The sequence below is a fragment of the Urocitellus parryii genome, chromosome 5 (genome assembly GCF_045843805.1).
Source record: "Urocitellus parryii isolate mUroPar1 chromosome 5, mUroPar1.hap1, whole genome shotgun sequence".
Taxonomy (NCBI): domain Eukaryota; kingdom Metazoa; phylum Chordata; class Mammalia; order Rodentia; family Sciuridae; genus Urocitellus; species Urocitellus parryii.
Genome location: NC_135535.1, coordinates 11,238,597 through 11,262,014, shown reverse-complemented (window position 1 = coordinate 11,262,014; position 23,418 = coordinate 11,238,597). Strand labels below are relative to the sequence as shown.

The following is a 23,418-nucleotide window of genomic DNA, read 5'->3' as shown; positions in this document are numbered from 1 at the left end:
GTGCCCTGACTGTGCCGCTGGGCTGCTCTCTTCCCTGTAGTTCACCATGGCATCTGTGGTGAGATCCTACCTGACCTTCAAGACCCAGGATGATAAATTCAGTAAGGAAATGGGGAGGTGGGTGAAGAAAGCATTGGAAGGAGGGCAGGTGGGTGTTTTAAGATTTGCCAACAGGCCGAGCATGGTGGTGTTTGCCTGTAATCCCAGTAGCTGGGGAGGCTGAGACAAGAGGATCCAAGTTCAAAGCCAGCCTCTGCAACTGTGAGGCACTAAGCAACTCAGTGAGACCCTGTCTCTAAATAAAATACAAAATAGGCCTGGGGATGTGACTCCGTGGTTGAGTGTCCCTGAGTTCAATCCCTGATACTAAGAAAAAAAATTTTGCCAACAGATGCATCAAGTTTTTGTTTGCTTACGTGTTGATTTGATTTTGAAACACTGGTTTTCCACCATCATCCTCTTCAGCATGACAGCTTTTTAAGGATCAAATGAATTAATGAAATGTATTCAGATCATTTTCAGAGGTGCTAAGCCCTCCTTCAAATCACTGGCCCTGGCAGTCTGCTGGTCCAGCTGGGTGGTGGTGGCCTAGTTCTTTAACTGCTCTCAAACAGGGCCTTTTTCCAATGTCAAGGGTCAGATTCTCTCGTTGGTGTCCCATCTCTTCAAGTTGAGAGAGCTCCAGATGGTCCCACAAGACCCTCTCCACTCTCTGCCACCTCGTGGTCCCCTTGAGCAATCTCTCTCTTTAGGCAGGATGCAGAATAAGCTGGCAAGGTCAAGGTCATGTCCACTCCTGGGTGCAGCTCTCCAAGGGAAAACAGAAACTCAAGGCCATGCCTGGGATGTTGAGTGGGGCTCCTTTATTCTGAAAGAGGAAGCTGAAGGATGTCATGGGCCCACCTGGGCTGCCATGCTGAAACTGGGGAGGTTTGCTCGAGTTGTTGGAGTGTGAGGGAAGATATGGATTGGCCTTGACCTTGGCCATGCAGAGGAGGCTGCTGCTGGGTGCTGCCCAGCATTGGCTGGTGCTGCCTTTGGGGGAGGTGAGCCCCTTGTCCCTGGAGGCATGCAGATTCAGTAAGGGATATTTCAGAGAGGGCTCATGATGATGGCATCCAAGCCTCCCATCCCCCAGCTCTGAGAATCCGTGGCCTTAGATTGCTGCAAATGGAATGCCAAGAACTGGGAAACCAATGAAAGAAATCCACTGAAGTGAGGACCAAGCTATAAAAAAAAATCTTTATTTCATGTACCAGGATTTTTTGTTTGTTTTTTTTTTTTTTTAGTTTTCTGATTTTTAAAATTTTTTTCTGTTAACAGTCTGAAAAAAAAAAAAAAAGGACCCACCAAGAAAATAAAATGGAGGTTGATTTCTTGGACTGGTTGGAGCTGGACATGAGCAGTCATCCACCCTGGGAAGCAGTGCCCTGGCAGTCCGAGTCCCAGCTCCTTCCCTCCTGGCCCCCTAGCCCTTTCTTGGCCACTCTGGTGTCTCCCACGCCCCCACCCCCATGGCCTTCTCCAAGCAGCCTCAGGCCCCAGGCCTTGCCGCCTGGCCAGGAGAGAAGTGTGATCACCAGCCCAAGTCCTCCACAGAACTCTGAGAACCGGGGCCAGTTCGCCTCTCTGGCTGGACTGTGCCCACTGGTCAGCCGTGCGCCCCGGGCCCCTCCTTCTCTCCAGGTCTTGATCCGTACTGCTTTGGAATCTGGTGGGGTGGTTGCAAGTGGGGTGGGGAAGGGATAGACTGCCATTCCTGCCCACTCTGAGAGATACTCTGTTGTCATCACAAACTAAGTGGCCCCCACTGTGGGGCTGGGGCCCATGGCTGCCCCTTGCACTCTGGGCTGAGCTGGCAGATGGTCTGCCTTGTGCTGGGGCTGGGTTGTAAGCTCCAGCTGCTGAGCTGGGGCAAGAACCTTCTCTTACAGACAAAAGGCAGGAAGGGCAGCTGGGAGTGTGAAGCTCAAGGACCCGTCCAGTCTCCCCTCCTGCTCCCCAGAGAGCTCCACCTGGGAGACCTCGGGAGGGCCAGTGGGGAACATGCAGACAGAGGTGGCTGCTGCAGGCGGCAGGGGCCACAGTCCGTGGACTGGCTCACAGGCTGGTTGGAAGTAAGTTTCTAGCATGGAAAAGCTGTTGGATTCTGCTCAGTCTGAACTGGCCCTTGTTGCTTTGGGCAAGAAAAGGGAGAAATCTGGGTGTCCCCGCGCTGTAGTGGGTAGTGAAGTTTAAGCTTGGTCTGGGGCTCTCCCGGGGACAGGGATGGCACTCTGTTGAAACTGTCTCCATAGAGGGAGATTCTTGTCCCCTCCTGGCAAACCTCAGAGATCCTCTTTTTTACTGACTCCCAAAGACAGTGGAGGACTTTGGCGGCTGACTTCTTCTCTCAAGGGAGTCTTTTCACTCTCTACAAAGGGGCTATGGCATTAAAGAAAAGGGACACAAGATGAAGAGTGGCTTTGGGGACCTCTTTGTCTTTTCTCTCATTGAATGGCAGGATACATTGGCTGTCGTGTGTATATTTTTGCTTTGACATTGGATGTGGGATAGGGGGCTGGGGAGCACAGTGAGGAGGCATATGGTGTGAGTGTGTGTGTGTGTGTGTGTGTGTGTGTGTGTGCACTAGCGCGCGCACGTGTGCAGGGGATGGGAGAGAGAGAGAGACTTGACTGACAACTTGGGAATGTTCTCAATGTCACTGGAACACAGTGGTAGCTGTTTTATCATCCCTGGCGTGTTCCTCTGGAACGATCTTAAAAGTCAGATACATGGGACAAGAACCGGTTTTTGGAGCTCATTGGTCAGTGCACACGCTTACTCAGGGGAAATGAAGGCCCAGAGAGGCCACAGAACAAGGAAGTCCAGAATCCAGTCCTGGGTTCCAGACCAGTGCCCTCTCCATGCATGTGAGTGTGTGTGTGTGTGTGTGTGTGTGTGTGGTGTGTGCAGTGCGTGGGCATGCAGAAGCACAGAGGCCAGCGTGGGGTTCTGGTGTCATTGTCCATGGCTCTGTGTGTGAGGGGGCTGGTTTTCTCCCTGGCTGTGTGCGGGGTGGGAGGGTGTGGTCTGAGTGTGTCCCTGTGCACAGGGGCTGTGCCAGGCTTAGCCAACTGGACTGGATGGGTGTGTGAGGAGGTTGGGGTGGGGCCTCCTTCTCTCCCACATTAGCAGCACTTCCTGATGGAAGGAAGAGATCTTTCCAGCAAACTCCCTGCCGCTCACTGGGGCCTTTCTCCTCCTCCCGTGGCTTTAAGCCCAGCTCACATCTCACACAACAGTTTTGTATTTTTAATGGATTTGTATATTTGTTTTCTGTTTTGTCTTTACAAGTTCCCTGCTAAATTTTAAGTCCCCCACCCACCCCATTTTTTGTTTTCACAGTTTAAAGCTGGAAAAGAATTAAAAGAAAAATACTATCTGATTTTCTTGCAAGTAAATCCACTTATTATATATTTACATTTATTTATAGTCTGTGGTTTTTTTATTAAAAAAAAATCACCACTTGTTTTTCCTTTTTCTTTTGTAAAAAGAAACCTTTTTGCAGTGTCACTGTTGGACCCGCTGGGCCCCAAGGGGGCGCCAGTGAGTCTAAGGACCCCCCAAGGGTCAAAGAGCCCCTTTCCCAGGGGTCTGGAGGCCTATGAGTTGGGGGTTCACTATCGCCCCAGGGTCACGGGGTGGCCCTGAGGGGAGGGGCGAGGAGGGAGAGCTGCTTTATATCCCCGGGGGGTGGGTGTCTCCTGACCCCAATGACAGGAGCTTGGGGGTGGTGACCCCAAAAGGCTCACCCTGAGGGTTCCGGGGTTTCGGTGTCTCGGTACGAGGCAGCCATCCCTTCTCTTTCCCTTTCCTCGAGGCTAGAAGTCATCACAGTGGGTTAAGGACCATTAAGGACTGGGAACCTGGGGCTGGGCGAGCCCCTAGCGCACCCCCTCCAGGCACCTAACGGACAGGAGGGACCAAGGGCTCTGGTCACCTGGAGGCCTACAATTGCCCCATCAGTGCTGGGCGGAGCCGGCTCTTGAGCCACTGAGCATTCCCAGCGTCCCCAGGGTGCACTCCCAGGGGCTCCAGGGACCTGGCAGTGACCACAGGCTCCCCTGGCCCCTGGGGGCCCCTGAGTCTCCACCCTGCACTCTCCTAGGGAGGCAGGGCCCGCTGGGGTTAAAGGGAACTAAATACTTTTGATTTTTTAAATTCTCCCACAGTTAAAAAGAAAAAGAAGGTAACAAAACCCCCTAATAAATACAAAGAGCATTCCTTTTCCTTCCACTCCTCTCCTCTCTGTCTCTCTCGCTCTCTCTTTTTGCTTTAATGTTATCTTGGTTCCCTTTTATTTTTTCATTTAAATTGGTTTTTATTAAATGTTAAAATAATGGTACATGGGAAATCATGCATTTTCTTTTAGATTTATTTCTAGTTTTAATTGTTTATCCCTCGAGCTTTAGTTTAAAGTTTGTCTTTCCTCATTTATGTTTTTCCCGCATTGCCTGTTTTGCTTCTTTGTTCCTCTTGTTATTTTGTTCTTTTTTTTTTTTAATTTACTTGCTATTTTTTCTCTTTTTTTGTTTTGTTTTGTTTGTTTCGTGTTTTTTGCTCGCCGAGGTCTCCCGGGGCCCTCCCCGCCCGCGGGCCCCTCTGCCCGCCCGCCCGTCCCGTCAGGCCCTTCACACGGGCGTGGTCCGGCGGTTGGCTGTGTTGGAGTGGAGAGAGTCCTTGTTCTCCTTCTGGATACAGTTGTGGACCTGGAGGAAGCTGTTGTCCCTGTCCGAGTTGTAGGTGGCGGTGGGCGTGGTGGCGGCCTTCAGGGGGTCCCGGCTGAGGGTGTACATGGAGATCTCCGTGGACGGCAGGGTGTTGAAGCCCTTGACGCCCACGGGCGAGGCGTCCCTGGAGTGCGAGGGCTCGGTGGAGCGCGAGCTGGAGCGGCTGCGGCGCTGGTAGCGGTAGCGGTAGCTGGGGATGCGGGTGATGGCCGAGGCCTGGAGGTAGTCCGTGGCGCGGGCCGTGGCCCGCAGCTGTTTGTGGCGGTCGATGAACATGTGCACCGCCAGCACCCCGACCATCTCGGCAATGATAAAGGACAGGGCCCCGAAGTAGAAGGACCAGCCGTAGGAGTAACTATTCTTTTTGGAGTCGCTCTTGGAGGGGTCCCCGGCATTGGCAGATATGTACACTATGATGCCGATGATGTTACTAAGACCTGTGGGCACCAGGGGTGGGCGGGGGACCAGAGAGGATGGGTTAGTTCCGGAGGATGTGGGCCATCGGGCAGGATCACAGGGCAGGGACAGCTGGGTAGCCTTCCCTTTCAGTGATGCACAGGTGGATGGGTAGAGAGGGACACTGGCGGACTTCACCTTAATATTGTACCATCTAGAGGGGAAGGATGGTGAGACAGACACGTGGAAAGAGTGGAGAGGAGAGAGGTGCTGGTCATCGGATTGGGAATAACAATAGATGCTGTTTATTGAGCAGCCTTCTCTGCTTAGTGCTTCGTGAACAGTTTACAGATGAGGAGTCAGAGAGGCTAAGCCACTTGCTCAAGGCAGCACAGGGATTTGAAGCTGGTATAACAGGAGGTTGACTGGCTCTGGGAACCATTGCTTTCATTCAAAGCTTTTGGCAAGTGAAGCTTTGTCTCAGTTTCCCCCTCTGTAAACTGGGGCTGATAGCAGACCTGACCCCTGAGGGGCCGTGGGGAGGGTTACATAAAGGAACACTCGTGGATGCTCTTGGCTCCTGGGACATGGTAAATGCTCCTCAGATGTTAGTCAGTTCTACTAAGTGGCTCATGACATGCTCCTTTTCTGGCCCCTGAGGCGAGTGTGACTGGTTAGAAGTCGGATTTGGGGACCTGCCTGCTACCACCTGGCTGGGACCGTGAGGGCCGGTCCTCCCTTCACTTCTAGGCTGGAGCTGGGCATCACGTGGATGGCCTTTTCAGTTTGCGGGTACTGTAGGGCAGAGGACAGGTGGGGACAGGCCTAGCACTTGAGAGGGCCCAGGATTTAAGTTGGAAAATGGTGGGAGGACGATGGCCTCTGGGCCAAGGGAAGGGGTGTTCCTGTGGGACTCCGAGGGGCTGGAGGTGGTGCCTTCCCCTGAGTGAGGCCTCGAGGTGCCCTGCCCTCTCAGTGCCTCTGCTAGGTCCTCCCATCCCGGGCTGGGGGGTCCTCTCCCTCCATTGGGCCCAGGCTCCCGCCTGCCTGGCTCGGTGGCCATTACCTGCAGACACGAAGAAGATGCCGGCGCTGAGGATGATGTTGTGCCGGGTCTTGTAGAACTCGCTGGCTGCGATGCAGAGGCCACCCATGAAGAGCAGGATCACGCTCAGGATTGGGAAGATGCTCGAGGCCCTCACAGCCCCTGCGGAACAGGAGGGTCACGGGGGGAGAAAGGCCAGGCTGTGAGTCTGGGGATTGTGGGGAGCCGTGGGAGGGCGGCCACACCAGGGAGTGGGAAGGAGAGTGAGCGCTGGCCGGTCCCCAGGGGCTCCTCGCTGCCTCCAGGACCAGACTCCAGCACTTCCAGACACAGGGCCTGTGTGAGGTGGCCGCCGCCTGCCCCCAGCTGCATGCTCCAGGTCCCTATGGCGTCACGTGCTGCCGACTTCTCACAGGCCAAGCTTTCTTACTGGAACGTCTCTCCTGGTCTTTATTTTGTGAACTTCTATTCATCCATCAAAACCCAGCTCCAAGTCCCTCCTCCATGAAGCCTTCCCTGACTTCCTTAGGCCAAGTCATTAGTCTTTTCCTCTGTGCTCTGGGGCACGTGGGCACACTGAGGGGCAGTGAGGTACGGTTAGGTGAACCTGTGGCTGGTCTGGAATCTGGCTGAGGCACTTGGTAGCCTTGTGTAAGTGAGGGAGCTGGCCTCTTGTGCCTCAGTTTTCTTGTCTATAAAACAGTGATGGTAAGAGCACTGGCCTCCTGAGGTGGTTGTGAAGATTAAATGAGCTGATTCAGGTCATTCATTTACGAGAGAAAGTCCCTAGGAAAACAGTGACAGTTGTGACCATAACCACTGAGGCCCCGCCCTCAGGCACAGGCCTCCCAAAGCGACCACCCTGGCTTGTTTTCCCAGTACTTTTCTGTCCACCTAAGGGCACAGCAGGCTCTCAGAAAAAGCTGGCAAGTGGATAAAGGTGGGATGGTCCAGAAAGAGGAGGAAACAGACACATTTCAAGAAAAGAGGAAGGAAAACCCAAAATGCAAATCCTTGGGGATAAGGTAAGAAGGAAGGGCTGTAGACAGGATGGGGAAGAAAAGGATTTAGTTCTGTGTTTATTTTGAGGTGCTGGGGTTGAGCCAGGGGCTTTCTCAGGCTCAGCAGGCCCTCCACCATTGAGCTGCACCCCAGCCCCCAAAGAATATTTCAGTAAAAAGGGAGAAACGACAGAGGGCAAAGGCCACAGCTCCCATGGGAAGAGGGTGCCGATGCTGAGGTGGAGGGGACAGAGGCTGGTGGCCAGGTTGGGGTGCCCTGGCAGGACCAGTGTCTGACTGAGGGCCGGAGTGTGGGGACCTCCACAAAGTGTCTCTGCAAAATCAACTATATATATGTATATATATTATCCAGATTCAAATAGGCAGCGAGGGACCTCAGGATGGTGGCTGACTCCCTGTCCCGGGCTGTGGCCAGGCAGGGCAGAGCCGATCCCAGCCCACCCGAGGCTATGGAGGGGGGAAGGATCTGCTTCAGATGCCTCTGTGGCTTCCATGGCTTCTGGGGACACTGAGTCATGTTAGGCATAGGGCTCTTGGCCAAGCCCATCCCCTCTGTGGGTGGCAAAATGACCAAGAGGGATCCGTGAAAGACCACATCTATCTAGACTGACTGATGGACGGACTTCCTCCCTCCCTCCCTCCCTCCCTCCATACTGAAATTGAACCGAGAGGCGCTCTACCACTGAGCTGCATCCCCAGCCCTTTTTATTTTTAATTTTGAGCCAGGGTCTTGCTCAGTTGCTGAGGCTGGCCTCAAACTTGCCATCCTCCTGCCTTAGCCTCCTGAGGAGCTGGGATGACAGGCGTGTGCCACCATGCCCAGCCTATCCAGACTTTTCAAAGATGGCTTTAGGTAGTTTTCTGTGACACGTGCTGTGAAGACCCTCCATCCCCTCCCTTCCGTCTACAGTGAAGTCTATGCTGCTCACTACTGCTATTGGTGAGAGTGTGAGTGTGTGTGTGTGTGTGTGTGTGTGTGTGTGTGTGTGTGTTGAGGGGGGAGACTTGAAGGGGGGTGGAGCTCTGTCCCCAGATCTGCATAGGGCAGAACCCAGCGCACCTGTGGAAGCAAGTGTGAGGCCAGGTGTGCGGGCAGCTGGCCTGTGGAGCAGTCTCAGTGCCTGCAGGGGCGTGGCTGCTCGCACCCCAGGTCCTAGTGGGATGGTCTGTCCTGCAGGTCATTTCTAAGACAGTGTGCTCTGCCCCCAGCCTGATCCCCAGCACAAGCACCCCCGCACCCCACACAGGCAGAGACGCGCTCACCTTGACGAGCATGTGGTGATGGCAGGAGAAGAGGTGGAATATTTGTTAAGCACCTGTTCTATGTGGGGTCTTGAGCAGCCACCAAACACATATTCTGTATTTTCATTTTATAACAACCCTCAGAATGTGTTTTTTGTCCCAATGTGAGATGACAAAACTGAGGTTCAGAGAGGTGAAGTAACTTGTCCGAGACTACCCAGCCAGTGAGACTGAATCCCAATCTAGATGACCTCTGTGCTCTCCCTATATGACTTCTAAAGAACATGGAAAAGGTGCTGAAGGGTCTGGAGAGCCATGTTTTGATCTTAGTTGTGCAGCTCACTTGCTGTGTGGCTAAGGCAGGTACCTCACCCTCTCTGTTTTTCTCATATGTGAGATGTGGTGTAAATGATTAGGTGATTTCCAATGGTTCTCCTCTCTGCATATGGATAGGACTTCTGGCTGGGGAGAAGAAAGAGGAGAACAAAGAGGAGAACATGGCATGACTTCTGAGGGGCAGCAGTGCCTGCTCAGATGAGCAGGGCAGAGGGAGACCAGAGCCCTGCTGGAAAGCAGGCTCTTCCTGCCCATGGTGAGCCTGTGTCTGGCAGGCTGGATGGCACTGGGAGTGCAGAGGACCTCGCAGCAGCCCAGACCGACCTTTCCAGCTCAGCTGCTTCTGCTGTGGGATCCAGAGGTCCCAATTGGGCCCTCCTGCCAGCAGAGGAGGGAGCCGGGGTGCTGCCTGTGTGTACGCATGGGAGTGTGCGTGTGTGTGCATGTGTGTACGTGTGCAGTGAGGACACAGATGTGTGGGTAAAGATGGAGGGAGGCAGAGGTAGAAGGTTGTGTAGCAGCCAGCAGAGGACAATGTAGAGGACACGGACCTGCTTTGGGAGGCAGGAAGCTAGCTCTAAATAGTGGCGGCCAGCAGGGAACACGGAAGAGCCAGCCAGGCCAGCGTCTCTCAGAGAGTCCTCTTTACCAGGAAAGAGGAGGCTGGAGCAGCCAGTAAACAGCACCGTGCCCAGGGCTGGACTGTGCAGGGCTCAGACCCAGGCTGGGCAGGGGCTGGAGCTAGCGCCTGGGGACCTCTGTGTGGAGGAGCCTCTCGAGCCAGGTCTTTCTGCTTAGGAAGTGTCACACCTGAGTTTAAACCCTGGCTTTTCACTCACTGGGTGACCCTCGGACAAGGGTCTTTACCTGTCTGAGCCTCAGTTTCCCATCCTGTAAAATGGCAATAGTGGGAATAATAGTATCCAGCTTCCAGGAGCGCTGGAGAGCCGCGCCCTGCAAGCGCAGTCTGTGGACCAGCAGCATCTGCATCTCTGCGGGGCTGGGGAAATGCAGATCCCAGGTCTGGTGGGTATCAGGGACTGAACCCAGAGGTATATAACCACGGAGCTGCACCCCAGCCATTTAATTTTTTTTTTTTTTAATTTACGGTCTGCTAAGTTGCTCAGGACCTTGCTAAGTTGCTGAGGCTGGCTTTGAACTCGCAATCCTCCTGCCTTAGCCTCCCGAGCTTCTGGTATTTCAGGCATGTGCCACCATGCCCCACAGAATCTGTTTTCAGGATATGCTCATGACAAGGTTTGTACATGCATAAAAGTTGGAGAGATGCCTTTGTAAGGATCAAACCGGGAAGTACTGGGACCATGAACAACGCTGGAGGTGGACAGTGACAGGCAACAATTTTGATTATTTCTCAGGCTCCTCCAAATATCACTCCCTCACAAATTCCCAAGGAGCTCCGTGTGACACTCCCCTGTGTATTTGGTACAGAGAATCAGTGTATTCCAGGGACTTTTAAGCACTGTACGTACATCAACTTGCTCGTTCTCGTTACAGCCCTGTGAAATAAGTCCTTCAATCGCATCCATTTACAGAGATTAAAACTGAGGCACAGAGAGCCCTTTATCCAGGGTTTGTGAACTCAGGTCCGTGTCTGATCACAGTGCTCTGCTGTTTAGCAATCCTCTGAGCTCCTGTGGGATCAGGGAGGCTTCCTCGAGGCAGAGATGTTGGAGCTGAGATGACTATGCTGGGCCCAGGGGGCGCAAGGCTATGGGCAGAGGCAGGCGGGTCTGGGAGGTGTTAGGAGGTGGTTTAAGGTCTGTGGATGGAGAATGGAGAGAGAAGAGGTGGCCGCAGGGATGACTTCTGGATCTTGGACTTGCAAGCTGGAGGACAAAGCAGTTTTTGAGACTAGAAGAGCTTCAGGCCAGGAGTGGGGGGAGGTGGGGGGCAGCTTGGCACATGGGAGTTGGAGATGCTCTGGGGATGCACCCATGGAGTGTGGAGAGGCACTGAGTGTCGGGGGTGGGCACAGAGCTGTGGTCTGGGCTGAGGCTGGACATTGGGATTCAGGGGCACACAAGTGAGCCCTGAAGGCTTGCCCAGGGAGGAGCCGGTTAGGCCCGAGGCTTAGGAAGCCCCCATATTTGGTGACTGGCTCAGGAAGACTGAGGACAAGTCATGTAGTGTCCCTTGGCCTCCTCTTCCTTTTCTGCAAAATGGGGGTGAAAATCTTAACCCGGGTTTTCCTGATGGGGTTGTAGTGTTTAAATAAGAACGAGGGAGTTTTGAGAGTGTAGAATGTTGGTGAACTGGGATTTATGATTCTCTGTGTTAGGGGCCAGAATGAGGAGTAGGCAGAGTGCCCAGGAAGGAAGGAAGTGACCTCTTGCCCTTTGAAAGGGGTGGCCAGAGCCACACATTCCTTGCTGATCCTGTTCTTGTCCAGTTCCATTGGAAAATCATGGAATCTGTGTCCCAGGAGGTCCAGCCCCTGTGGCCACCAGGCTGTGACACTGCTCTTCAGGGTGGGCACAGTTGGTAGACGGCTACACCGCAGGGACGAGGCCACCCTGTTCTTGCTCTCTGTCTGGTAGAGGAGGTGGGTGTGGCCAGTGGGGTGGGCATGCGGAGGTCAGCAGACCTGGGTCGGGATGGCTCTCCGTGCAACAGGGGGTGTGCTTCCCCCCTCTGGCCTCCGGTCTTCACTCCGGCGCTGGCCGAGGGGATCTCTAGGGTCCTGTTCGTTGGGTGGTCCTGTGTCCTCAGACCAGTGCTCCAGAATGGCCCGCATCTCACCCCATCCTGAGCTCCCGGCCTCAACAGCATGGGAGGAAGGTCCCGAGTCCTGGGCACCGTGTTCTGCTCTTTATGTCTGTGTCCCATTTGGGATTTGATCCATTCCCATGGGACAGAATCGCAGATGGGCCGGGCGGGAGGAGCTTTCTAGACTGTTGGGCTTTGACCCTCCCTTCAGTCCTGCTCTGCTGGATGGTGTAGCCACACTGTGTGTGTGTGTGTGTGTGTGTGTGTGTGTGTGTGTGAGAGAGAGAGAGAGGGAGAGGGAGAGGGAGAGGGAGAGGGAAGGAAAAGAAAGGAGAGGAGAGGGAGGGAGAGAGAGGGAGAGAGAGAAGGAGAGAGGGAGGGAGAGAGAGGGAGAGAGAGAGAGAGAGGGAGAGAGAGGGAGAGGGAGAGGGAAGGAAAAGAAAGGAGAGGAGAGGGAGGGAGAGAGAGAGAGAGAGAGGGAGGCGGTCCTCAGGGAGCGACAGGGCTCCTGGGAGAGGGCTGAGTTCGTGTGCGCGAGGCCCTGGGTTCCATCCCCAGCACCACAAAAACCAAAAGGAAGACTGAGGTGATTGCCAGGATCCTGGGCTCGGAGATGGGCTGCTGGGCTGGGGTCCTGGCCCCCCACTGACTGCATGGCCTCTGTGCCTCACCTTTCCCATCTGCATAAGGGGGACACAGGCCATCCGAACCTCAGAGGGCAGTGGTGAGGGTGAAGTCAGATGGTGTCTCAGGCATGGGGCTGGGCACAGGTCAAGGGCCCGCCAGCCTTTGTGGCTCTGCTGCTGCGTATGGAAAGTGCCTGGCTTTGGGAGCGCCAGCTGTGCAGGGTGCCCAATGCTCCCCGTTCCCTGCTGTCTGCAATGACGGGCTCAGGAGGGAGCCACCCGAGCGCCCTTCCCAGCCGTGCTGCCTGGTCCCCGTGCCTCAGTTTCCCCTCTGCTGTTTGGAAGTCATGAGCTCGGCCAGCTCCTGGCCTCCTGTGGGGAGGGACAGTTAACAGCTGAGCCGCTAGGATGGGCCTGGCCCCTGAGGAGCCCAGGAGGTGTCCCTTATCAGGACAGCAGAGCTTGGTGTCGCTGTTTCTGCTGGCTTTGGGCCGAGGTTGGTGTGTCTTCAAGGACACGTTTCCACTAGTCCCTGAACCCAGCGGAGTGGCAGCGACCAGCCAGCTGTAAACAGACGGCAGGGCCAGCACCTGAGGCCAGGAGGGCAGGAAGCAGCGCCTTCTGGGGAGTGTTCTGCTCTGTTCTGTGGCTGCACCAGCGCAGAGGACGCCTCCTCACTGGGACGTGGTATTCGCTGCTGCCCTGGTTCTGAGAGGGAGGGGAACCCGCTGGGTGGCCCGGGGAGGGCAGCACTTAGTGTGTTCTCCCAGCCAACTCCCTGGCCTGAGCTGGGGACGGCTCTGCCCTGGTTGGGGTTGGGGGAGGACACTCTATTTGTAGACTGTCCTCGAGCTGTTCACGGTCCAGTGGGGAGAAGAATCCATAACAGAAACCAAGATAAAACAGGGCTACAGAGCGGTCACCTCCCGCCTATCCAGCCTTGCCCTACATTCCTGGACTCAGAGAGGGACAGCACGGTCCTCCATCCTCCCAGCCAACTTCTGGACACCCCAGGGATCTCTTTCTCTTGCACGCCCCTCTAGGCTGTGAGTGAACCCTGCTGCTGCACCGTCAGAGCATCCCAAATCTGGCCCCTTCTCAAATCAGTCTCTGGACTGGTCTCCCTGCTGCCCAGGCCCTGTGGTCAGGTCTCCAGCAGACGCCAGAGTGACACTGCTAGCCTGGATGGCAGACCCCATCTGTCCTCTGCTCAGAACCCTGTGGGGACTTCCTACCTCAGGGAGACCAGGCCCCTGGCTGTCCCCAGCCTGCCACACCTCACACTACTGTCCCCCACCTGCAATGCCCTGCCCTCTGCCCCTCGCCCCGTCGGGTCTCTGCCACTTTTGCCGGGAGGACCTGGCTGCCCCCATCCTGGTGCCCCATCCTTTCCCGCCTGCTCCTCGCCCCGCGGGCTCCTTGCCGTTTCACACGCAGCACCAGGTGAGGACAATGGTGACGCCTGCTGAGAGCTGGTTCCCTCGACCTGTGACCTGGGAGGACAACCTGATTGCTGCCTCCCTGGGAGCACACGGAGGCCAGGGGCCTTAACTAGGAGGTGGCGGGGCTGGATCCGAGTCCCTGCAGGGGTGCCAAGCCCCCCATCATGTCCTCCAGTCTCTGACGGGTGGCTAAGTTCTGTGGGTTCACCCCAGGAGCCCCCAGACAGGTGGCAGCCGGCCACGACCTCTCTCCCTCACAGGTGTCTCTGTGGTTCCCCAGGGAACACCTGTTGCGTTGGTCGCCTGTCCTTGTTGCCATTTGGTCTGTGAGTCCCTGAGAAGGGGTGGCTCCAGGGTAATCAGGGTCTCCCTCCTGGGGGCCTGGGGTGGGCTGGGGGATAGGCTGTGTCCTCCCTCCCTCCTGCCATCTGTTCACTTCTTTTTCTGGAGAAAATGTGACCCAAGTGTGTGACCTGCAGAACAGGCCTGTGTGGTGGCTCTGTGTGTGGTCCCTTGGGAGGAAGTATGGCCCCCACCAACCCTGTAGCTCCAGGCTCTGAAGGCCGTGGGGTGGAGGCCAAGCCCACCCTGCCCTCTGCACTGCGCATGGTTTGGACCTGGAGTGTCCCCAGGGCTCATGTGCTGAAGTCTGGTCTCTAGTTGGTGGCGGCATTGGGAGGGGGAGCCTGCAGGGAAGAGGCAGTCCCTGGGCCTGTGCTTGGAGGGGTGTATTTATCCCCACTCTCCCTGGCTGCCCAGCTGCCCTGAGGTGAGAGTTTTACTCTTCCACATGGTCCCTGCCACGATGCCCTGCCCCACCCCCAGCCCACAGTGATGGGGCCAGCGACCACTGCCTGAAACTTTTACATCATGAGCCAAAATACATCTTTCCTCCTTTGAGGTGATTTTCTCAGGCACTTTGTCACAGAGATGGAAAGTTGATCAACACAAATGGCCGCAAGGCAGTGGATTTGGGGGTCTAGCATACAGTAGATGCTTAATATATGGCTGTGGAAAGGAACGGAATTCCTCTGAACCTTCCCCCCTTACTCCAAATCACATTCCTACAGTTAAGAAATACCAACTCCCATCTCCTGGGCAAAAACCACATGTGACATACGGCAACCTACGTACACACGCGCAGACACGTGAAAACACACCTGGGGCGGACAGACACATGGACAGGCAGGGACAGAAAGCAGAGCAGCACAGACTCCTCAGAGACACGCATGCTGGCATGAAGGCGCTCCTGGTCCCCACTGTCTCTGCTCCTTAAGCCTTGGTGAATGAGGGAAGGGCCGTGACAGGCACAGCCCTGGGAGGGGACAAGGTGTGGTCACCGTCCCTTTCTAGGTGGGCAGCAGTAGATGGAGACCCCACCAGCCACACCTTTGTTGGGCTCCAGTCTCGGGGCCTCAGGGAGGTGACCAGGGGATGCTGTGGCTGTTCTCCTTGCCCTAGGACCCTACGTGGGACTCCTGCATTGGGGGACGCGGAGGGGAGCTCACTCCTTCCCTCATCCATGGGATACAAGCTGGGGACCTTCCTTCCAGGTCCTCCAGGACGCACCGTGCAGTGCCTGAGGGTCGAGAGCAAGTGAGCCCCCCTTTCTTTGCCACCCCGGGTGCCCTCCTGGTTCTCTTTCCTGCCATCTGCCCCACCTCCCCAGTCCCACTGGGGAAACAAGGAGGGCAAGGTCATCAGGACACCGCACGCATGGGTAGGCCTGCTTGGCCTCCTCCTCTTCCTGGCCTCTAAGTCTTGGCATCCTGGGGCTCAGTGTGAGAACCTCTGTTCTCCCGGTGACACTCCCTTGGTGGGTCTGTGGCATCTCTGGCTTTAAATGGCACCTGTGTGCTGACAACTTGTAAGTCCAGATCTCTGGCTGGGATCTGCCCTGTGAGCCTCAGATGCAGCCTGCCCTGAGGGCCTGACGCCTCCCTGGACTGTCTCCAGGCCCCTCTCCCTTGAGGTGGCTGGAACACAGCTCCAGTCTCCACCTGAGGCACCCAAGGGCACTTTCCTGGGAGTCATCCTTGACTCTGCCCTCGCCCTTGGCCCACACCAGGCTTCTGGAGTCCTGATCACAGGCCCCCCACAGGGCTTCCAGCATCTGTCCCCTGCCATCCGTCACTGCTGCCACCTGGGTCCACCCTTTCAGGGTCTCGTCTGGGTTATGGCCACAGCAGGCTCCTGTCTGCTTCTACCTTCATACTTTCACAGTCTCTTCTGAATGCAGCAACCAGCGCCCTGCTCAAGTGAGATGGGTCCCTCCTCGGAGGAACCTCTGCTTCTTTGTTACAGCCTGCGGGGGCCCCCAGGGCCTCTCTGCACTTGCTCTTCTTCCTGCTAACACCTGGGAAAGGCTCGCTCACTTCACTCTTGTCTTAGGACCTCCCTTGGTCCTGTGCCTCAAGCATTTCAGGCCCGCATCTGCTCCCTTGTTCCTTCTGCCTGGAACATTCCGCCCCCCTCATCTACCTGGCCCACTCCCCTACCTCCTTCAGATCTTTGCTCAAACTTTCTCGACCCCACTTCCATGCAGAATTCTGCACACCTCTCCTGCCTGACTCTCGACGGTCACTCCTCACAGTCTAACATACTATATGATGAACTTGGTCATTTCATTCGTTGTAGACTGACATGTCTGGAGGACAGGCTTTGTTATTGTCCTCAGCCAGAAGAGGGCCTGACATGCAGGAGGCCACTCCATGACGAAAGTGCTAGGGCAGGAAGAGGCTGTGCCCCTCACAGACGCCAGACTTCATCAGAAGTTGAAGGGCCCTGGGTCTGCACTCCTGGCCTGACTTGGCCTGATCCATTTGTTTTGTCCATTTTTTTTTTCTTTTAACAGAGCTTGGGACCACCCCAGAGGCCAGCAACGGGGGCCACAGGCATGTTACATCTCTGCTTCTCTGGGAGGAGAAGACATTGGGGAACGTGGGAAATGGGCCCGACTCCCCTCGGAAGCTGTGCACGGACTGAACCCGGCTCTTTGGGGAGACAGAAGGTGGCCTGATGGCTCCTCCCTATCCTGAAACCCACACCTTTGTGCACAGCCACAGAATTCAACATCTTGGGGGGAATGAATGTCATGTCTTTTGAGATTTCTCTCTGGCTGCCCTACGTACAAACGTCAGCGTCCACCGGCCCTCTCTGCCCCTGCTCCATCTCACCAGAGCATTTAGCACCACCTGAGAGGTTTTATGTTTGCTGATTTATTTATTTTCTATCTCCTTGCATTTGAGTGTGTACTTGATCTACTTTGTGGCTCCTCAATCCTGGGCATCTAGAACAGTGCCTGATGCATGGTGCGGGATCAGTGAGCATGTGGCGGGTGAATGAAAGAACATAGGCCTGGGAATTCCTGGGAAAATCACAATTTTGTTTTTAAAACTATATATATTCTGCTTCTAGTGGACTTTCAAACTTGAGGTCAGACACAGTGGGCAGGGGCGGGAGGAGCGGGTATGCAGATCCTGTTTGGTGGGTGATGTCCCACTTTTTCCAGTCAGGGAGACTAGGTTCAGAGAGGTGCAGGGGCAGCAGCTCAGGGCTGGGCTCACTCTACTTAGACTTCCCTCTCCCTCTCCAGCACCAGGACGCTGGGCCCCAAGGAGCCAAGGGGTCCTAGGAGCCACAGCACATTTGGCAAGGCCTAATGTCCCATGCCTGCACACCTCAGGCCTTGGGCCATTTCAGAGGGTGATGGCCCCCAGGGCACGGGGGTTGGAATTTTCGCAGATCACACTGAAGGTCATCCCTGACCTTGGTAGCAGCAGGAGCTCTAGCGGCCTTTCTGAGCCCACCCCCAGTCTGCAGCCCCTCTGAGTCAGAGGCAGGCTGCTCACGGAAGGTCAAAGGTGGAGCTGTGGGCAGACAGGGTCTCTCGGTTGAAATCCTTTCCACTGTACTGGGTCCCTGCCTTCCTGGCCCCTGTCCTCCTCCCAGTCCTCTACTGTCCTCTGGAACCCGGTGCACTGCCCTCTGCCAGCAGTTCCTTGCCTACCACCTATCCTGACTGGTGGCCATCCCTGCTCCCGCCAGCTTTGCCTGGGCTCACCATTGCCATGGCCAGCGTCTGGTCCACGCCACCTTTGCCTCTTGCTCGGACCACTGAACAGCACCCCAGCCTCCCTGAGGGTCCAGTTGCTCTTATCACCTCCTCCTCCAGGGCGGCCAGGCTGCACTTGCTACATCAACACCTAGAAGGGGGTCTGATTTTGTCCCCAGGCCCTCGAGTGCCTGGGCTGTGCTCTGATCAGCCTGGCTCCTCTCTGGCCGCAGATGGGGTGCATGGCTCCTCTCTAAGGCCTCTGCCCCTGCCTTCCTCCAGCACTCCTTCCCCAAAGTCCTTTTACCTCGCCCTCTTTCTTTATTCAGGGAAGCAGTCTTGGCCGCCTTGTCTAGGTGAGCCACCTTGGGGGAGCTGTGCCTGCACTTCGCCTACTCTGTCTCCGCCTTGGGAATGCAACATTCCGGGAGGAACCAGCTTGCTTTTTTGGTTTACCCTGGGATCCCCAGTACTGACAATGGTGTCAGCACATAGTAACTGCTTGCTGAATACCTTGTGAGTGGATGAATAAATGAGTGAATCTTTTGGGGTCTAACTCTCAGCTCTGGTGACATCTTCTTAGAGAGCCCTTTTAGAGAGACCTCTTCCGAGAGAGCTGGGGGGCAGACTCCCTCTAATTCCTGTGTGAAACATAATTAGATCCAAGGATCTGTTTCCAGAAGGTTATGGCTCAGGGGCAGTGGCTGCTTCTGTCCCTTTCACGGCCTCCGGCAGGGCAGGTGTACTGTGCCCCTGGGTTTGACACACCTGAACACAGGGCTGACTCAGGCTCCGCCCACCTCTAGGAGCAGTCCCACCCACCTCCTTTGCCAAACCCCACCTACCTCTGGGCCATCTGCTTCTTCCTCTGGAAGCCCCTGTTACCTGCATGGCATTTGACCTTGACTTACTTCTTCACTCAAACATTTACTTCCTTGCTCAGCAACAAAGTGCTTTATTGGGCCCCAGTTCCTTGCTGGGCTCTGTGCTCAGAGTCTTAGGGGGTGATGAACTGGAGCAAGCAATACTGCAGCCAAATGTGGAATGGAGTCACTTGCAGGGGAAGCCCACAGACGGGCTTCCAAATCAAAGTGGGGGGTCGGATAGGGTCTGCATAAACAGCGGGATTGGGGTTCTGGAAAAATGATGCCATTCTTCCCTCTTTTCTTGCCAATCAGGTTAGAATTTTGGAGAATGATAGGAACTTTTGGCTTTAAAAAATCATTGTTGCCGGGCGCGGTGGTGCATGCCTATAATCCCAGCGATTTGGGAGGCTGAGGCAGGAGGATCAGGAGGATTGAAAGTTCAAAGTCAGCCTCAGCAATTTAGCGAAATCCTAAGCAACTTGGCAAGATCCTGTCTTAGAATAAAAAATAAAAAGGGCTGGGGATGCAGCTTAGTGGTTAAGTGCCCCTGGATTCAATCTCTGATACCCGTCCTCAAAAAAATCATTTTTGTCATCTAGTCCAACACCAGCATATTATAGATCAGGTGTCAGCAAACTGTCAAACACAGGTTGCTGCCCATCGTTGTAAATAAAGTTCAGCTGGAACACGCCATGCTCATTTGCTTCTGTGTTGCCTATGGCTGCTTTTGCCAGAGCTGAGTGATTGAGTGATGGGGAGGTGACTGTGTGACTTGGAAAGTCAAACATGTTTGCTGTGTGGTCCTTTACAAAAAAAGTATGCTGACCCCTGTTATAAGTGCTCAAGAAGTATTGTTGGGCTAAGTCCAATGGGACCTTGGGGATCCCACGTGGCTAATGAGAGTGCAGTCTATAAACCCAGATAAACCAAACTCGAAGCTCTTCTCTCTTTAGCACTAAGGAAACTGAGGCATAGAGCTGGCCGGAATTGCTATGGAAGACTCCTGTATCTTTATTTTTCTTTTAATTAAAAGCAATTATTGAGCACCTACTAGATTCCAGGGTTGGTTCTAGGTGCTGTAATGAATGAGACAAATTTCCTACCTCAAGGTACTTCCTGGTGAATAGAGTGTCACAGGGTACTGTGCTCCACCAGATGAGGCTGGGTCCAGCACTGTGGCTCTGGCCCTGGGTCACCTCTACATCTTTGCCAGGCTGTGTCTCCTAGTCGAGCTGTTTCTGAGGATCCTCCCTGTTGGTTCTGCTCTTCCTGGGCCAGGGACTATCTTTTTTTGTCCATCTCCATCTCCTCATCACTGAGCACTGGGTCTGGCATACAGCAGGTGCTCAAACCACATTTACTACACCCCCTGGGCTCCTCTGCTAAGATCAGGCTTGGCAAGAGCTCCAGAGGTGTAACAGGTAACAATGACCAAGTGGCCCTTTTGAGACTTCCATTTAAGAATACCGTCTTGAGGGAATTCAGAAAAGGAAGTGGCGAGTGTGGTATGAGGTTTTCTTTTTCCCCTTTAAAAAAATAAAATCCATAAATCTCCGGGTGTTCCCTTCCTCCCTCTCCCCAGCTTCCTGGCTGACAGTGTTCCAATGAAACCCGATTCCAGGCTCACCTGTGAGCTGGGCTTGATGCAAGGAGTCATTATTGAAAGAGACAGGGCCGATCCACATTATCAAATGCTTCCTGCATTTTTCATAAAAGGGATCCTAGGGGGAAGGTCACCACTCTGCTGTGGGGGAGGGGAGGAGGCCAGGCCTGGGAGGCAGAGGCAGGTCACTCCGGGGGAGGACACCAAACCTCAGAGCTGGTGTGAGAGCCTCTGGCTCTGCCGTCCCAGGTCTCAAGGACCCTCAGCTCCTCTCTGGGAAATCCCTTTCTCGGGGAGTTGGCAGCCTTGTTAGTTTTAGCTGATGCTTGAAGCTTTGGAGGCCCCTTGGGGCCTCAAAATGCTTTCTCTTGATAATATGTCTCAGGTGGATTTAAGATCACAGCTGTTACATCAGGATTTAACTTTGATTTGACTTGCGGGGGAAGAAAAAAAATGTCTCTCTTTTGCTTTTTTTTTTTTTTTGGTAGATGTTCCAATCTGGCACGGTCTGATTTCCGCATTCAATTATGCAAGAAATATTTACTGAATTCTTAATGTGCGCATTGCACTGGGCTGAGACTATAAGGGTGGACAAGAAGGGGGGGTCCCTCCTCCTGCGGAACTGGGGGCTTGTTACTCACATAAAGGAACCTACAGCTTGATAAAGGGAACCCCTGGGGAGAGGCCCAGGGGAACTTCCTAGTGAAGGTGGTGTTTCCCTTGAGACCTGGAGATTATTGAGTAGGAGTTTGCCAGACAAAGAAGGGGAGGGAAGGGTGTTGTGGGCACAGGGAACAGCATGCACAAAGCTTTGCCCTCCTAAAAGCTGGAAAGGAGCCAGGTGCAGATCTTTTTTTTTTTTTTTTTTTGCTTTCTGCTGTAACCAGGGCTTCTAGATAGACCTTTGGCTCTCTGAGGGCTCAAAGCACAGGACCACCACCTGGAGGGAGATTGAAAAATTGTGTGACTCACGGAGGAAATATTCTGCTGTGTCAGCTTCGTAATCTGCATCCTCTGGGAAGTGATCGATCTGCTTGCACAGGCCTTTGAAGTTCCCTGCAAAGCAAGGGGAAGGAGCGCATGAGAACGGAGTGTGCGGGCTCAGCCCCTGCCCCTTCCGACTTCTTGCTCTTCTGAAGCTCACCCAAGCCTCCCCCTCCCCACAAGGAAGGTATCGCGCTGCTTTGTCTTTTTGGACATCGGCCTGGTGGATCAAAACACACCCACCCGCAGCTCTGCGGAGAGGATCTAAAGCTAAACTTCAAAACCCTGCCTTCCATCCCTGGTCCCTGCGATGCAGCTTCTGAGGATTAGCTGGAGCTTGGCAGTGGTGGGGGGCTTGATTCTGGGCTGGGGACTGTGCTGGGGATGCTGCTGGTTGCTTAGTGGCCTGACTCGATGTCCCGGCTCGGCGGGGAGTCAGCCTGCATTTTGTATGTGAGAAGGCCGCACGCAGACAGCTCTCCAAAGAAGGCAGAGCCCAGAGTGATGTGGAGACATTCCCTTGGCCCTTCCCTGGAGCTTCGAGCACATTCCCATCTGTAATTATGTGAAATTCACCGTGGGCCCCAGCAGCTCTGAGGCTTCCAGGGGTTGAGGCCCCACTGGGGGCTGGGCTCCCCTCACCTTCTTAAACTACAGCTCATTTTGGCTCTGCCAGAGGCCTCTAAAGAGGAATGTTGCCACTCCATTTTCCAGATGTAAAGGTTGAGGCTCAGGGACGCTCCCTGATCTGAATAAGTACTTGTGTCCAGAAGAAGCTGCAATCAGGGTCCAAACAAAGGTCTTTGGACTCTAAATAGTTCCATGGTGATTGCTGAGCAGTTGAGAACCTGCCCAGGGCCAAACTCCAAGGCAAGGCCCCAGCGGGCTCTCATCAGGGTTCACTGAGTGAATCAGCAAACCATTGGAGCAACCCTCATACGAATCAATGAATAGAATCCAATTTATAATCACCAGAGTGTCAGCTTCCGGACAGCAGGAGCTTTGGTCTGCTGCATGCGTGTGGTCTCTCAGCATCAGCGGGGGCCACTAATGCCTGTTAATGTCCTCTGAATGTGAAAAGAACGGACCCGTGCTGGGGTGGATAGCCAGGGCCAGATGCAGGCTCAGTGGTCCAACTGTCTGGTCAAGCCCAGCTTCCTGGACCTGACTGTTTTCTTGTCTGAAGGTACACACGGGGCTCGGAACCATGCCTGGGGCATTTATCCAGTCCTGGGGACACAGGTGTGAGAGAGCAACAAACTTTAACTGTTCAACCACTGAGGAGGGTCTCCTATGACAGGAGCCAGTGTTACCTAATGAGTACAGTCCTCAGAAGCCGTCAGCGGTTCACTCTCTTAGATTCCTGAGATTCCATATCTGACTAGGTGGGTGCAGGTTTTATCATGTGCCACGCATCCAAGAATTTTCAGACGGTGGTATCTAGCCCTGTACATCGAATCCATACAGCTCGGACCTTCCTAATCCAAATCCCAAAGACTCCCAAATCCAAAACTTTTGGAATACCCACATGACACCCTGAGTGGCACTCCACACCTGACCTCCTGTGAGGGGTCAAGGCCAAAGCACTGGCCACAGAAAGCATCTTATGTACACAGTTACCTCCAGGTTACATGTGCGTGGTGCAGATGACACCCAGAGGGATCTCATTATGTATATGCCAATATCCCCAAATCTGAAGAAGTCTGAAATCCAAAACACCTCGGGGGCTGAGTGTCTTGGGTAGGGGACACTTAGCCTGTACTTTAAAACGCGGTGTTCAGGCGTGTCATGTTTCAGACAGGAAGAGCAGCATTTCAGGCCTTTCTGGTTCTTAGTATGTGCTACCTATTACAGAGAAGACCTCCTGGACCCCATTCACACATGGGCTGTCCCCGTACCAAATTCACCTTCTTTTCTGACTTCAAGAAAAAGAGTTCCCCAGAGCATGCTGGGACTTCCAGTCACTGTACTGAAGCTTTGTGGGGTCAAAATGGACCCCAGGGGCAGATGTCTTGTGTAAGTATTTGGGGCAGTCCATCCTCTGGCACAACTGCTCACCCCCTGCTGCAGCCCTCTGCCCTTGGCATCTGGGCATGGACAGGAGGCCTGGCCACCCCCAGCACCTATTCCCTCCATCTCCGCATCTAGTCCCCCGCCCCCCAGGAGAAGGGTCCTCCTACCAGCTGTTAAGAAGATAAAAAATTCCCCTGATTGTTGAAATTACAAATCAGCGTAGCTGAAAAGCACTTTGCAAAGCACTTTCATTTTCTTTCAATTCAGTCTGACAAATCTTCCGTCAGCAC

The 23,418-nt window shown here is 54.4% G+C and overlaps 1 protein-coding gene across 1 annotated transcript in view; it reads right to left on the bottom strand.

The window, feature by feature from the left end:
- Nucleotides 1–4,673: 4,673 nt before the first annotated feature.
- Nucleotides 4,674–23,418, bottom strand: part of Cacng2 (calcium voltage-gated channel auxiliary subunit gamma 2) — a 107,899-nt gene continuing 89,154 nt past the window's right edge. The window contains exons 2-4 of the mRNA XM_026410211.2: nt 21,104–21,187; nt 6,235–6,375; nt 4,674–5,209 (exon numbers count right to left, since the gene is read on the bottom strand). Of these exons, the coding sequence (XP_026265996.1) occupies nt 4,674–5,209; nt 6,235–6,375; nt 21,104–21,187 (761 nt within the window). The remainder of the gene's footprint in view (nt 5,210–6,234; nt 6,376–21,103; nt 21,188–23,418) is intronic.